The 13,243-nt window shown below is 32.8% G+C and overlaps 1 protein-coding gene across 1 annotated transcript in view; it reads right to left on the bottom strand.

The window, feature by feature from the left end:
• LOC127710241 (uncharacterized) overlaps positions 1-13,243 on the bottom strand; it is a 77,011-nt gene that overhangs the window by 12,482 nt on the left and 51,286 nt on the right. Inside the window, exons 10-19 of the mRNA XM_052216008.1 lie at positions 12,346-12,507; positions 11,157-11,246; positions 9,808-9,951; positions 9,176-9,284; positions 6,840-7,063; positions 6,213-6,452; positions 3,711-4,167; positions 3,273-3,439; positions 1,322-1,549; positions 26-196 (exon numbers count right to left, since the gene is read on the bottom strand). Of these exons, the coding sequence (XP_052071968.1) occupies positions 26-196; positions 1,322-1,549; positions 3,273-3,439; positions 3,711-4,167; positions 6,213-6,452; positions 6,840-7,063; positions 9,176-9,284; positions 9,808-9,951; positions 11,157-11,246; positions 12,346-12,507 (1,992 nt within the window). The remainder of the gene's footprint in view (positions 1-25; positions 197-1,321; positions 1,550-3,272; positions 3,440-3,710; positions 4,168-6,212; positions 6,453-6,839; positions 7,064-9,175; positions 9,285-9,807; positions 9,952-11,156; positions 11,247-12,345; positions 12,508-13,243) is intronic.

Raw genomic sequence — 13,243 nt, 5'->3', positions numbered from 1 at the left:
TTGTCAAGGTTAAAGAAAAAGCTACCTCAGATGTTCCGTCGTTCAGAAGACGTACACCACTATCGCCATCTTCTCCTCCAAGAATAAAACTAACATTCGATTTTGTTCCAGATCCAGGTCTAAGTCCAGTATATACAGATATTAAATAAAAGTATTCAGCAGATTTTTGATTGTCACAGAGTAAAACTGGCATCCACTAAAAAATAAAACTGATAATGTAGTGATAAATTATGGTGTATGTCTAATAACAGTAACCTTCAAATAAATGAAATTAGAAGCCTGTCATTGTCGCCCTCATGTCACTCTTAATTATTTTAAAGATTTCAATAACTGCTATTTAAGGCATTTGTCCAATAATACTGTCAAAGTAAATGTAACATAAGATGTATAATACTGAAAGCATCAAATCTAAGGTGTTCGGTATAATAAGATTCCCCCAATATTCTGCATCTTGTATTAAAGAAATCCTAGAATCATTAACCCTTTATGAAATCTCATTTGAAACAGTACTCAAATATCTGGTTAAAATTTACAAGGAGGACTGGAAGTGCAGCAGAAAGTTATTGCGTGGAAATTGTTGAACACAAATACAAAACACGCCTTATGTATAGATGTGTAGGTACAAATAGAATGACCCGCCAGCTTTACCATAACAAGTTGGTTAACGGGATTGTAATTCCGCCAAAAGTTGGTCAACGAGTATGAAATGCAAACTTCATGCATTATAAACCTATGTTCCAAAAATAACATCCATGTATCGATTTATCGGTTCTACTTCACCTTTTCCCGTTGTCACTGCAATTGTTTCTTAAATAACCTGTATAAAGGCTAAATCTGTCGTTTTACCTAGTTGTCTGTCTACGACTTGACAGAAAAATCATAAAGATGAACTTGTTTGTACGGGTAATTGTTTTTTTTTTAATTTTGGTATCGGTGGGGACGAATTGATAACAGATAAGATCATCAACCATGATTTCTAGCAGGCGATGACATTGTACAAATATATCGGTTCTTATACATCCTTTGGTTTCACATATTCGGCTTTTAGCGTTCTTGATGAGTTATCTAGAAACGCTCTTCGGACGCATGCAGTTTATAAAGTGTTGTTTTGATTTTTGAAACGATGCACCCTTCATAGGTTTTTCCCATTTTTCGATGAACTGCTTCTTGATTTACTCATGTTATATGAATAGTAACGACGACAGGTTGTATTGTCAAGTTTGAATTAATGGCAATCGACTTAAAATACCAAGGTGAGTAAAACTAAATCCAAATCTTCATGCATATAGCACTGTTTTGATGAGATAGAACAGAAACTAACCTTTATCTGGTCTATCTTGTCTTTTCGTCTAAGATATACCATACCACCAATGTATAGAACGAATAACGCAATTAATGTGCCATATATGGCTGCATTATTAACATCAAATTTGGACCACACAGAATGGAAATCTATCATGTTTGGTACAAAAAATGAAGATGCAAAAACATTTCCTGCACCAGCTTCACATCTACACAATGTCTCGTTTAGAGTGGAAAACGATAGAACCTAAAAGAAAAATACGTTTTGTAGTACTATCTAATAAATCTAACAGATTTTGTTATTCAAATAAAGAAAGCTAACACAACTGCAATACATCTGTTCAAACTTTCTTATTTCGCAGCTTCGAGCATCCATCTGGCTCTAAAGAGAGGGATGTCAACAACAATACTCTAGTACTAATATATTTAAAAATTAAACAAACATAGTTAACAGAAGAGCTAAAAAGATTTCATGGCATATTAATGCATTTCGCCAAAACAGCGAGAAAACGAATCTATTATCTTTTTCCTAAAAATTATGTTTAAAAATATTATACATACTCGTCTCTCTATAAATTGTATTGACGTCTGTATGTTGTAACAAGGATACAACATAGATGAGGCAGTTCAAAGTAATTTTGAATAATATATTTGAACGCTACAACCGCATTTTATTGCTCATGAAAAGTACAGATTTCGGTAAAAAATATTATTCGTTGATGTCACACTCGGGGGAAAGGAGGGCGAGGCGAATTATGTACAGTTGCTTATAGTTGCTAACATTCACCTTATTTCAACTCTGGTGAATAGTTGTCTCATTGGCAATCGTACACAATCTCCTTATTTTATAAGAGATTATGGTTACGACAATTGGAACATATCCATGCAAAATATAAAATTACATCTCTTGATCAATATGACAACGAAGATGTACACTCATATAGGCCTGGTTTCATATATATATGTATATATAAAAATGTACAGGTCATTGTAAGGTAAAAAAAAAGTATTAAGGTGGGATTAAAATGAACAACATCAATAGTACTTGACTTTCGAAAAAAATAAAACCGATATGTAAGCAACCTCTATTTTATTAAATGAACGACTGTTATAAACCATTGAAATTAAACATAATCTAGAAGACAATGCAAAACACAGGCTCATCAAACGCAATTGGCAATTTACCTAGACAAATTAGTAAAGATTTATGCGAACAGAGCACGTTAAGAACCAAAGTTTGATTTGAGTGTTCCTAATAAAGGTTAATCCAGGAAAGTGTTTTCACTGAACTAGCACACAATTTTATTTAGGGGCCAGCTGAGGACCACCTCCGGGTGCGGGATTTTTTCGCTGCATTGAAGACCCATTGGTGGCCTTCGGCTGTTTTCTGCTCTTTGGTCGGGTTGTTGTCTCTCAGACATATTCCCCATTTCCATTCTCAATTTTATTCGAATGCCCGTAATTTATAAAGTGTTATTTTGTTGTTAAAAGAAATTATGATTTTAAATTGAAAATAAAACAGAAGCGACATTCGTGCTTCCAGTTGGTTTAGTAACCCTAGTGTCACCTGCTACACTAGATTCTAATATATGAAACACGAATACAGATCAAATTTGGTATGGGTTAAATTTGGTAAAGAATGGATAGCACTGAACACATAATGCTTGACTGCTTAAATATTGCAAATTAACCCTAAGGGCTTTTTAATTTAAAACAGACTGAAAGTACATAATTTCGAGAATTTTCCGTTGATGTTAGATTTCTTTCCAGTCCCTTTTTATTTTTTTCAGATAAGGAACGATTAAACATATGATAAGACATATAAAATATACTATATAATATCAGACAATGACATTTGAAGTTTTACTTTTTATGAATAGTATTTGACTTTAAATCTATAAATTTCGTTTTTTGATCAACCGTGACGTAAAATGTTCTGTTAAAGTTGAATCTACACTGATGATACTTACACTGCATCCATTCGGAGTCCATGTATTAGAACTTTCATCATACACACGACAGCCAGTAGTTACTATGGCTACACTAACATTGGTAAATGTTTGGTTTAACGGATTGACTGGATCGACACTTCGCCGCCTTCTTGATAAGCCATCTGTTTCTGATGTATTGCGAGGGACTATAATATAACACATAACCATTACAGGTTTGACTCTCAAAATAGTTTATTGAAATATACAAAAAAAAAGTCAAAAACATATTCACTGGATATAAGTTATACGAAATTTCATTCTGAAATATAAATTTGAATGCAGATCTGCCTATTCCTTTGCACGACAGACACAAAAAAGTAAAAGACTAAATTATGAATCAACGACTGTACAGTAAAAAAAGTTTAAAAAAAGAAAACCATAAATAGCACGTATAAACTGATTATGGATTATCAATACCTTCTTTTCTTTTGAGAGATAACACTATATCTCCTTTCGGAAAAGTGCCACTTGGAATGAATACTTTAAAACCGAAAGTTGTCCAACTAAGGGGAGAAACAGCTTCCTCAAATGCATACTCTCCAACTGTAGAAGATATCTTTGACGTCGCATAAACTGTCAAATTATACGTCTCGGTAGTATATTCATCAAATCCTTCGGGTAAAATGTAGGCTATCAAGGCATCGCTGTCGTCTTGAAGATGAACTCTGAAGTGCATTAGGCCGTTGTGTTCATCATCAAATATGGAGGTATCAAATTCAGCATAATGTGTTATTCCTTCATTCTCTATTGTCATGGGAATTGGGAAATGTATTTCTTTTCCCTCATCGTTGCGAGCGGTTAAGCGGACAATTTTCCCATGAATATTCGTAGCGCCACCTGCATGAATCATAGGCGACGTCTCCAGTACAGAAACCTGTGATCAATAGAACAGCGTATTATATTGATGAAATATATGCTATATTATGCTACATTTGAAGCACATTCACATAAACATTAAACCATAAGTATAAAATCATGTAACAGCACATCGTCAAAAAAGTTGAATTCACTATAATCTTCTTTATTATAACTCAGTATCCTCGTCTCATGGGTTTTCGTGCTATTAAGAATGTATTGTGACGTCACAATTTCAATTGAAAAAGCATGCAAAGTACGAATTCATATGACGTACGAAAACATTTGATCTGAACATATGTTTTTCCTTTATAAACTCATAGACGAATAAATTTACCGTCTATTTACCGATTAATAGTTTCAAAAACTATTTACTGGGTATGAATTGTTTACAGGAATCAAACATTTTCCCGTTAAAGACTATAAACCGGTTAATAGTTTCGAGAACTATTTACCTGTTAATAGTCTTTTTTCGAGAAATACTGGAAGCAAACATTTTCCCGTACTTTCTGAACTGTTTGAATTGAGTCATCTCTCGAGACTTTCGAATAATTGTTTATACTGCAACTGTGCTATTTGCGCGGTCAAATTGATGATGATGATGGATGGCTGCTTAATGTCCATCGGCAAATATGCTTATTCAGGACGAGAACATGTTAATGTAATATGAATATTAACCCTGCTCTGTAATAGACCGACACGGTGAGCTGGAACAGTCCACAGGAAGACATGTCACCTTACCCAGACACATTATTTTGACTCTGAGATGACCAGTCTTTAGTTTTACTACTTAATGCCGCATGATTAGCGGAGATGCAGCAAATACCAATTTTAAAGTCTTTGGTTTGACCCGGCCGGGGTTCGAACCCACGACCTCCCGCACTCTACCACGAAACTACCGAGGCGGTTCGCGGTCAAATTGCATTGACCGTTTATTCATTTGTGATATATACAATCACTGATAGTGAATCTCCAGCGTTTACAAAGCGGTTCCGTAGAGTTTTATCTTTGACGTCAATAAAGAATAATTATAGCTTCGCGGAATTTTTAAGTCGTCCGCTTCAAATTAAAAAAATATGGTTTACCAACAAATATTTATTGGAAATAGTTGTAAGAGTTGCAGTATAAAGAGAATAACCATATATTGTCACCAAATATATACTAGTTTCTTTCTGTATGATAAACACTTATTTACTGGCTATTCGGACCATAGCAAGTTTATTGTCCCCCTCGACAGCAACTATTCTCCTCCGCTACGCGTCTAAAAATGTTTACTAATGAAAATAGTCAGAAAGAGTGAGCGTGTCGTCATTATTAGAATAAATAAGTCTAACATTATCTATGTTTCCAGATTAAAGATATTTTTATGCCCTAATGTGTTTTAGCTACCATGTCAAAATTTTGACAGAAACTATAAGGTAATTGCACAAAGGAAAATGTATCAACAAAGACACCGAACTCCAAGGAAAATTAGTAGAAGTCCATAAAAGCAGAAAATCAAACGTTAGACGTTCTTAACCAACGGAACGAATGGGAAACAACTGTCATATTCCTAACTTGGTACAGGCATTTTCCGAAGAAAATTGTGGATTTAAACCTGATTTTATAGCTAGCCAAACCTTCCACTTCTATGACAATTGTTTACAGTTACGAATATTGTCCTGAAAAAAATATATATTACACAAGCTTTCTGCAAATATCACCAATATGTGTATCCGTCGCGCAGCAATGTATTTTTTTATCGTTTTTTTTATAAGTGTTTGATATGTTCAATTATCTTTCGAACCTTCAGAGAAAAGTAATCATGCAGATTTGTATGCAGCCGGCAATATCTTAAAATAATTCAAACATCCAAAATCATAATAAAGTTACTGTTTCAAATAACGGAAAGCAGAAAGTCTTGAACCCTCATTTTATATAAAATTAAAAAAACATATTTGCTATTGTATTGTATTGTCTTGTTGTCTTTTTTGCATTTAAAGAAACTTTGTTTAGTTTATTTTCAAAATCCTGTTCTGTTTGTTGACTTTACTTATTACAGTTTAGTATTATTGGGTTGCCAACCTGTATCTCCACGTTTTCATCGGTTATATTGGTAAAGGTTCCATTTTCCATATCAAAGGTGAAACCATTGCGATGCAGCTTAGTCTTATTTATCAGATTTGAAACACTGTCCTTTTCAATAGTTAGCTGTAGATTTGCTGATCTTATTTCATATGGCCCTTGTCCATAAGCAACATTTATAGAGTTAACTTCATTCACAGTGTCAATGCAACCAAATAGTTTTCCAGTAGTTTTCTCAGTCTGAAATAAATTGAATGAAGTAGTCATAGAAATAGCTGTCTTGAAGTAAAAAATGTAAGTACACTGCATTTGAAATACTTAGTACGAGGCCCAAAATACAAACTATGGACATATGCATGAAGTTTAAAGTACATTGTATTGAATACCATCTTGAATCACTATATTAAAAGATATCTCACATAAAATATTTATAAGGTGCATGCATGCAATGATGTTAAAAATAACCCCGATTATTGATAAACAAACATTAAATTATAAATGTGGAAATGTATAAATGTTTAATACATGTAAATACATACAATCCTAATAATATGAAAGCTGTTTGAAAAAAAAAAAATGTTCCGTGTGTTGCATATAGCTTAAAACATAGCAATTATTCCTTCTTACGCTATTTCCAATCTCTATTTGTTTTTCTCTAATTTTCATCCGTTTCTCATACATTGCCTGTATAGTTTCCGTGTTAATTGGATATTTCGTTCTCTCTTCTGGGTGGAACAGTAGATAATCACGAAGATCTGACTCTACTTGCTCTAACGTCAATGTGGTATTCAAATCTTCAATTGTTGTATTCTCTAAGAATTTTAGATTTTTTGATACAACGTCTATAACATCTGTAATAAAAATGTTTTTGAAAATAGAGGCAAATCGTAAACAACGAATAAATTATTCTACATTATTTTCCCCATTTAATAGGTGCTGTAGTATTGTTCATTTTAAATTTAATGTTCACACATTTTCCAACTGCAGTAAATTTGGTACTGTTTGGACACTCCGACACTACTGGTCATTGAAGATTGTGTTTACTTTACTTTCTACGAGTTCCCTCGCTACTTTTTGACCCGTGTTTTAAAAAAAATATATCCGAAAAACACAGCTTTGGATTGTTCAAATCGCGGTTAAACCAAGTTGCCATCTGAATCTGAAATTTAAATCCTAGTGATGATGTTGAGGTTTTTCTTAGCATACCCACCAAGTCATAATATCAAAAATATTTAAAAAATGAAGAAAAATTTCATTATAATTATGAAATTTCAAAAAAAATCATATGCGTTATTTGTTGGTCAATACAAATCAGTGAGGAAATTTTGTAATTCTAGAACAACAAAAGAGAGGCGAAAGATACCAGAGGGACATTCAAACTCATAAGTCGAAAATAAACTGACAACGCCATGGGTAAAAAAGAAAAAACCAACAGACAACAAAGTCAAATCCGTAAATAAACACACTGGGATGGGTTTAGTTAAAAATACTTTATTTTTTTGTCACCACAAAGTAAAATGCCTGTTCCGGGTCAGGTACCGGCCGCATGAATTGTTGTCAATGATCTAATTTATATCTAAAATGTATTTTTGTCTTTTAAAGAATCTGGTTTGTATAACAGATTTGAAAGTGTATAAAATAATTTCAATTTGTTTCGGGGTGATTTAGAGCTTGACATATGGAATTTTCAGAAGGATGAATCGAAAAAAGCGACTTTACTGACAGGGTAAAATACCATCATTAGGTGTTTCCAAATCAGAAAACACATTGGTTTGCTGTTTATTTTTGTTTTTTTTTACATACACCCAAATTTCTTTTTCTTCGTTCAGCTTTCATTATGACAGTAACCATTTAATCATGAGACAAAAGGTATGATTTGAAAATCCCAGTTGTAAACTCTCCCTTTCAGGGTTTTAAAATATACCATTGTCTCTTGTGAATACTGATACTATTTTGTTATCTATTCACTTTTAATGATTATGTATTGAAATAGTGCTTTCATTGCCATCTCGGAAATTTCCCAGTGAGGATCGTCTTCAGAAATGGTTGCTGTTATCATTAATGTATTATGATCGACATAAGAGTTGATTGACTCTTTCCTTTGTATCATCAGTTTTGACAATTTTCCGGTTATTGCAAAGAACTACTTTTGCATAAAGAACAAAACGATGGAAGCAAGACGTCTTTCGTGTTATGTTTTAATTCCCGCTTTTTTTAGTTATCCTGATCATCAGTTGGTAATTGCTAGTTTAATTTCATTATCTTAATTTAACATTTTACAACTAAACCATTGGTACTCCTCGTTTTTGCTTATTTTTAGAATTATAGTTAGCTGTTTAACAAAAACAAACAACAAAAACTGTTCATAAATCTTTTTTTTTCATTAACTTATTTAAAAAAATAATTATTTTTGTTTACCAAGTCAATATTTCTTAACCAAGCTTACAATTTCTTTTTAACAGTATGTGTGGGAGTTCATAAGATAAAAACAATCCTGTTATCTTTTCCTCGATTAAGACATCAACAAATGAAACTTATCACCGACTTTTTACTGACAATGAGCAACGAGATTGGTGCCACAGGTAGAAGTCGATCGAAGTACCCTTCCGGAGAATCTGATATGACCTCGCTTTTAAATGGAATTCCTGTTGCTCGTCCTAGTTTTATTCGTAGTGTTTTGTAGACTGTTGTTTGTCTTTTTATCGTTTTTTTCACCAAGGCGTTGATAGTTTCTTCTCGACTAATGAATTTTCAATGTCCCTTTTTGTATCTTCTGACTCTTCTTTAATATAAGCTTACACATGTATTTGATATGATTGGTTATGTCCGTTTTCTGCAGTCTAATAATAGCATATATAATTACAATATATTGTCACTTTCATGTTTACTTACCAAGAGCTCTTCTGCAGTCTAATGACAGCAGATATAATTCAATATATTGTCATCATTTCATGTTTACTTACCAAGAGCTCCACCTTTGATCGCATTCAGTTCCTGCATTGGGATAGGATTAGATTTTGATGCATTCTGTATGTTTAGCATTAGTTCATACGTTGTATTGGTTATACCTTCCTATAATATAATTTATTATTCAAGAAGTGCTATTATTTTAATTTTTCAATGGCATATACAAGTATAAAACATTCTTTATTGTGCGTGTTTATGACTTATATTATAAATAATTAAAAAAAAAATTTTTTTCTCGCAAATACAGTATGTAACATGTAGTTTTGCTAATTCTTGAACGATAAATAATATATATTGAAAACATTTGAAATATGTCCTATAGTTTTCTGGAAAACTGATATATCAAAGCAGTGTTACTAAAGTTTCAAAACAAATGAAGTATGTTTGAGTCCTGCCTTCCTGACTGTTCATTTGCAGTTTAACATATTCAATAAGCATACCGACGTATAAAACAAATGGCCTATTTTCATATATAAAGTTAAAGCTATATTTTTTTTCTTCAAACATTTTGATTACGAACTGATGGAAGATATAATTGATTGTCGACATTCACATCTGGTGCTGTAAAATTGATACCATTAATGTTGTTACAGTGGATACTTCAAGAGCATAAAATAAACCGACTAACCGAAGCTGATTGCGTTATAGCATCCTGATTAGATATACATTCGTCCAATGTACTGGCAACTAAATGTGCATCAGATGGTAACATTTTGATTGTTGAATTGACAGGTACAAGCTTTGAAATTTCGGTGACAAATTCGTTGGTTTTCTGGAGAAAACAAAATGTAACATAATAGTTAATAGACAACACTATGGCTAAATTATACTTTTACAGAAACCCTTTTGCATTCAAATATCTAGTCAGTTTGCTTAAATAAAAAAGGTTGTAAGGTTTATGGTTCATCAATTACCTTTGGTTTCGCGTTTGAATTTGTTTATATTTTGTCATTCGGGGCTTTTATAATTTATTTAACGGTATGAGCCGTACGATTAAACATTATTCATTTATTTCCCGTGTCTGAGAAAGATATGAAGATTTGTTCACTCAAGAAGATTCATATTTCACGAGGGCTTTACCCGAGAGAAATCTGATTTTTCAAGGGTGAACAAATCTTCATATTTCTCAAAGCCAAGGGAACTGAATGTTGTATGCCACTTGCTACGCTTTGTTTACTATCTGAACATAAAATATTAATTTACATACATTTTTTTCTTATCCGCTTGTTTTTATAACTAAACACGCCATAATCATTGATAAACAGAACGGATCAATAGTTAATTATGAGTCTTTTTCTTTTAACGTCTGGAATAAATTTGAACACGATAATGACTTTACTATTATAGCTATTTAAGAAAACAAACTTTCAAAACGTTATGTACATTAATCGCACGATGAAGTCCCGATCTTCAGAGGGCAATATGAAGTTTTGTTCAATGACACGTGGGATATTCTCAACCAATCAAATATTGATTAAGCTATCAATATGTACATACAGTGGAATAAATATAGTTGTTTACACTAACGTCATTTGAATTATGACGGATAACCGTCCCAATCTTACCACATCATATTTTCATATTTGTTTAAAATCCGAAAACTTTTCAATTTCAATCAAAACTAAGTTCAAAGCTGTGAAATCGATCCCAATTCATACATTTCAATTAATCTATTGACTATTTGGTGTTTAACGCCACTTTCAGCACTCTTAACTATTTCCTGGCGATCATTTATTTTTATTTTTGAGGAAGCCACCTTCGGCTGGAATTTGTCAATCAAGATCGGCATCGAACGCACTTTGCTACGAGCAGTATTATTTAATTGAAAAATAAAGTGCATTTATTAGACCTATACATGAAGACATTCGTTTCAGCATATAACACATTCGATGCTCTGATGTTAACACGAACATTAGAGTAAATACTGAGAGTGTATACTCAGACAAAACAAATATCCATTTCTCTAGAAAGTATTACCTCCCTGACAAGTGTCTGAACATCGTCAATCGTATCTTCTTCAATAGCAATCAAGTCTTCTTCGTTAGTTGTAGTCGCTGACTTGTTACTCTGGTGTACAAAAAAAAAAACATTTTGATGAGACATCAACGCAAACATTTATATTTTACAACCAATCGTTCCTTGAAAATCATATGTCTGTTTGTATACTGACATGCATATACTCCTATATTGCTGTGGATCGCATACTGACTTCTAGATATCTAATCTAGATTTTATAATGTTGAATTGCTTTCCTGTTGACACATACCCTTTAACATGTTTAATTCATATTAACTAAGACACTTCATATAAATATTTATGAATAGAGCAGAGTACTACGACATCACACTGATTATCATGGGTTGGCTGATTGTTGAAAAACACATTTAAAATTCCTTATTTTTCAAAATGTTCCAGTCATAATTTAAACGACCATCGTTGGTGTTTAATAAATACCTTCGACAGATTATACCATCATTCTATATATTTGAAGAGATATGGGTATACGTCAAGGAAACAAACATCGTGTCATTCTAAAACATATCGCTATATACCTCTTTTCAGTAAATTAATCTTAGTGTAGTGTAGTTACAGGTACAGATACATTTGTAAGAAAGCAACTTCCTAAGTTATGTAATGTGAGCGCCCCCCGTTTAATAAGTCTGATGAATAATACATAAACCAAGTAACAACCAACATTCTGACAATTCAACTCAATGACATATCTTTTATATCTTTTTTGTCACAAATTAAAACATTTGCTAAATTTCACAGAAGGTAGAATTCCGATTTTATTACAGAAACTTCAAAAAGGTGCCTAAATATAATAGCCAAATCCAGCAAAAGTCAACTTTGCCCGAGGGAGTTGAAACCTTAATTTTCAAATGCATAAACGAACAATTTAAGAAAGTATGTTATAAATTATGTCAGAATCGTAGTAGTGACTACTGAGTTGATGATACCCTCGGGACTGATAGTCCACCAGCAACGATATTGAACCAGTTCCATAAAAAAATGAAAATAAAGCTTTCATGCGTCCGAAGCGCTTTTCTGAATTTACATTAATCAGGAACACTCAAAGCCGAATATTTGAAAGCCAAGGATGTATGAATACCGAAACAGTCGAAGAGCTATATGTATAAAAAATATATTAAGACTTAATTCTTACCAGTAATATATTACTGTACATGCTCGCCGTTGATGCAATCAATCTAAGAACAGCAATGTCATTCCCGCCTGCTTTTGTGATGTTGTAACTGTCGTCATATTCACCAAACAATTTATTTGCACCGTCTACATTTGTTGGTTCGAGTGATTCATCTCTAGTTACCTGTTAATTTAAAGAATACGAAAGTTTGCTGATGTATTAGGAAATAATAAAAAGAAGGCGGAATATACTCGTCGAGAGAAACTGAGAACGCCATTGAGAAAATGAAAAGACAACAATTGGGTAAACTAAGTTGCTCTAGAAGGGTGAGAAGGTCCTATTCCACTTTTGACACCCGTCGTGTCACTCATATATAATATGTTGAAAAGTTAAATCAAATGATTAGGGATCACTCCATAGCGAATTGGCAATTGTCTTTTACCTAACCCTAATTTCGTAAACCATCGTTCAAGTAAAATTTCTAACCCTTCAATATGAACGAATATAAACATTCTAAATTTACGTTAATTTTTAAAGAGAAAGACTCGTCAATACTGTTACTTGTTAATACAAAAAGATATAATAATACAGACATTTAAAAGTTAAAACGCATACAACATAACACTGAAAGCTAAAGCAAAGGCAACTCAAACCCGTTTCAAACAAAACTAGGGGTTATCTCAGATGCCCCGTAAGAGTAAAAAGATCCTGCTATACACCGCCGTGTTACTCATGAAAGTACAAATTCGGTAATGAGTCTCATCTGGTTACACTATTATTTCAAACGGTAAACCAATTAATGATGGCGTCCGTTCGACAAGGTTCCAAAAATGATAGCTATCTATTGTAAAACACTTGCTAAAGATACAAAAATAAAGACGGAAAAAGTGTTTGTCTTCGTGATGGTTTTTGAGGAATT

The sequence above is a fragment of the Mytilus californianus genome, unplaced genomic scaffold (genome assembly GCF_021869535.1).
Source record: "Mytilus californianus isolate M0D057914Y unplaced genomic scaffold, xbMytCali1.0.p SCAF_7, whole genome shotgun sequence".
Taxonomy (NCBI): Eukaryota; Metazoa; Mollusca; class Bivalvia; order Mytilida; family Mytilidae; genus Mytilus; species Mytilus californianus.
Note: the sequence above shows the minus strand (reverse complement) of the source record. Positions and strands in the feature narration are given on the sequence as shown.